At 30.6% G+C, this 2,112-nt stretch overlaps 1 protein-coding gene across 1 annotated transcript; it reads left to right on the forward strand.

Annotated features, from left to right (window-relative positions):
• Positions 1-1,360: 1,360 nt before the first annotated feature.
• On the forward strand, positions 1,361-1,768 carry TGAM01_v211151 (hypothetical protein; the record flags this gene model as incomplete). The annotated part of the gene is made up of 2 exons (XM_024551005.1): positions 1,361-1,367; positions 1,551-1,768. 2 exons carry the CDS (start codon positions 1,361-1,363, stop codon positions 1,766-1,768), a joined length of 225 nt encoding a protein of 74 aa, XP_024404251.1.
• Between the last annotated feature and the right edge of the window lie 344 nt (positions 1,769-2,112).

The following is a 2,112-nucleotide window of genomic DNA, read 5'->3' on the forward strand; positions in this document are numbered from 1 at the left end:
GTCTTAAATTACTTTAATTTATAATTTTAGTAGTACTTAGATTTTTCTTTCTTATTTTAATAATCCTTCTTTAATAGTTACTTATTTTAAAAGTTTATTTAATTCTATTTATACTATATATTCCCTTATTTTATTAAGAATAAGGTTATATTCTTCTATAATAAATAAAGTATTAACCTATATTTATTTATAATTTCCTTAATAATTTTTCTTAAGAATTTAAGCTTTAAATTCTAAGATTTCCTTAAAGTATTTTTCTTTCTTACTTAAGGCATTTACTTATTTATTAGCAGTGCTATTATAATAAATAAGTTTATAATTAAAGTTTAATAATATTTTAAAGTAATAGGTTTATTATATAGAGAGTTTTTAAGTCTTAGTAAAGTATATAATATTATAATAATTAATATAAACCTTAACCTTATACTTACTTTTTAAATAGTAATATTTTTATTTCTTAAATACTTTAAGAATTACTATAAATTCTTTATTATAAATAAAGTATTTTAATTTTAATTTATATAGTTTTTATAAGAAAAATACTATTAAATAGTTTTTCTTATTTTTATTTTTTTATATTAATACTCCCCTAATAGTAAAGTTTAATAAGTTAGTTTTAATTTTTAGTGGTTTATTAGGATTATATATAATAAGTATAAGTTTACTAAGAAGTGCGTTTTTAAATTATTTAAATACTTTTTTTATTTTTAGTTTATATATAAGTTTCCTATCTTTTAGTTTCTTTTTGTGACGAACTATACACTAGATAGTTAGTAATACGAGGGATTCCTAAGGGATAAACCTAGAGTTTAGTTCTGGGTTTATATTAGCGGAGCGATTAGGAGATCTTTGTGTAATGTAAATAGTAATAATAAATGTCACTAGATAGTAAGTAGTGCAGAGCGTGTTGCAATCTTAATTCTGTGTTAATAACTGGCTATTTAAGTTATTTAAATGAGTGTAGAGAAGTGAACTTATATATTCAGTTGAGTTAATGGACTTATTAGACTTGTTTAATGAGTCTGATGAGTTGACTCGCTGGACTTATCTGTTGAGAGCGATGAGTCGCTCCTTATTGGTTCGCCGGCCTATAGTTAATCCGGCGAGGCCTACCCTGTAGGCCCGTTGTTGCGACTATAAGAGTTTGGGTCGTGACACAATACTCTCCTCCTGTTGGTCTTGTCCCTAAGACCTAGTAGATCTTGGTATAAGTAGCGACATCCCCACTTAGTGAGTGTCCGTCTTACTTTTCTTTCTAGTGTATTCTTTTATCCGTACTAACCTTATAATGCCAGATAAAATCGTTAAGAAATCTCTTTATAAGAGGACTTATTAACGCAATTCTTTGCTAAGAGCTATAATGTCTGGTGCGGCTAAATCCGACACGCGCTGTTTAAACTGCATTTTAAAGAACCACGCTGACTGTGTTATCTTATCTTTAGATTTGTTGCGTTGCTATAAGTGTGTTCATTTAAATAAGTCGTATTGCGACGTTTAAGGCTTAACGCCTGATTAACTTAATTGTGTTTTTTCTTATTATTTTCATTTAGAGGAAGAGTTAGAGGAGGCGGAAGACGTTCTTGCTGAGGTGGCTGCTAAGGTGGCACATCTTCGCAAGCAGAAACGAGTTTGGTATGAAAGGATGAAGCGTGCTGTCGCGCGGGGAATTACTGATTTGGCGGAATTGGATTGTGTTGAGCGTGAGGAGGCGGAGGCTGCCCGTCAGGCTGCCTTAGCGCCTAATTCTGCCGTTGCCGGCCTATCCTAGTCCGTTGACAATGTTGATTGGTCTGCCTTCGAGCTGGACCCGTTGTTATTTCTACCCCTAGCGACTAATGAAATTCCCGCAGAATTATTTAGGCATTCCTCTTAAGTTCTCTTTCTAGAACCTAAGAGTCTTTACTGGAATTATATCCTTTCTATCTTGCGAGGTATTCTCATTCTCCTATTTCTTTATTTATTTACATGTAAAGTAGTTTCTTAATTTTATATTCTTCTTTAATGTCTTAGATAATAATTTCGTTTATAATTAGTTCGCCTATTTCTTTGTCCACTAGTGCTTTCTTAAGTAGTAATATATGAAAGACAGCCGTTTTTAGTCTTATGTTCTTA

Source organism: Trichoderma gamsii (assembly GCF_001481775.2).
Source record: "Trichoderma gamsii strain T6085 chromosome Unknown Scaffold_114.2, whole genome shotgun sequence".
NCBI classification, from domain to species: domain Eukaryota; kingdom Fungi; phylum Ascomycota; class Sordariomycetes; order Hypocreales; family Hypocreaceae; genus Trichoderma; species Trichoderma gamsii.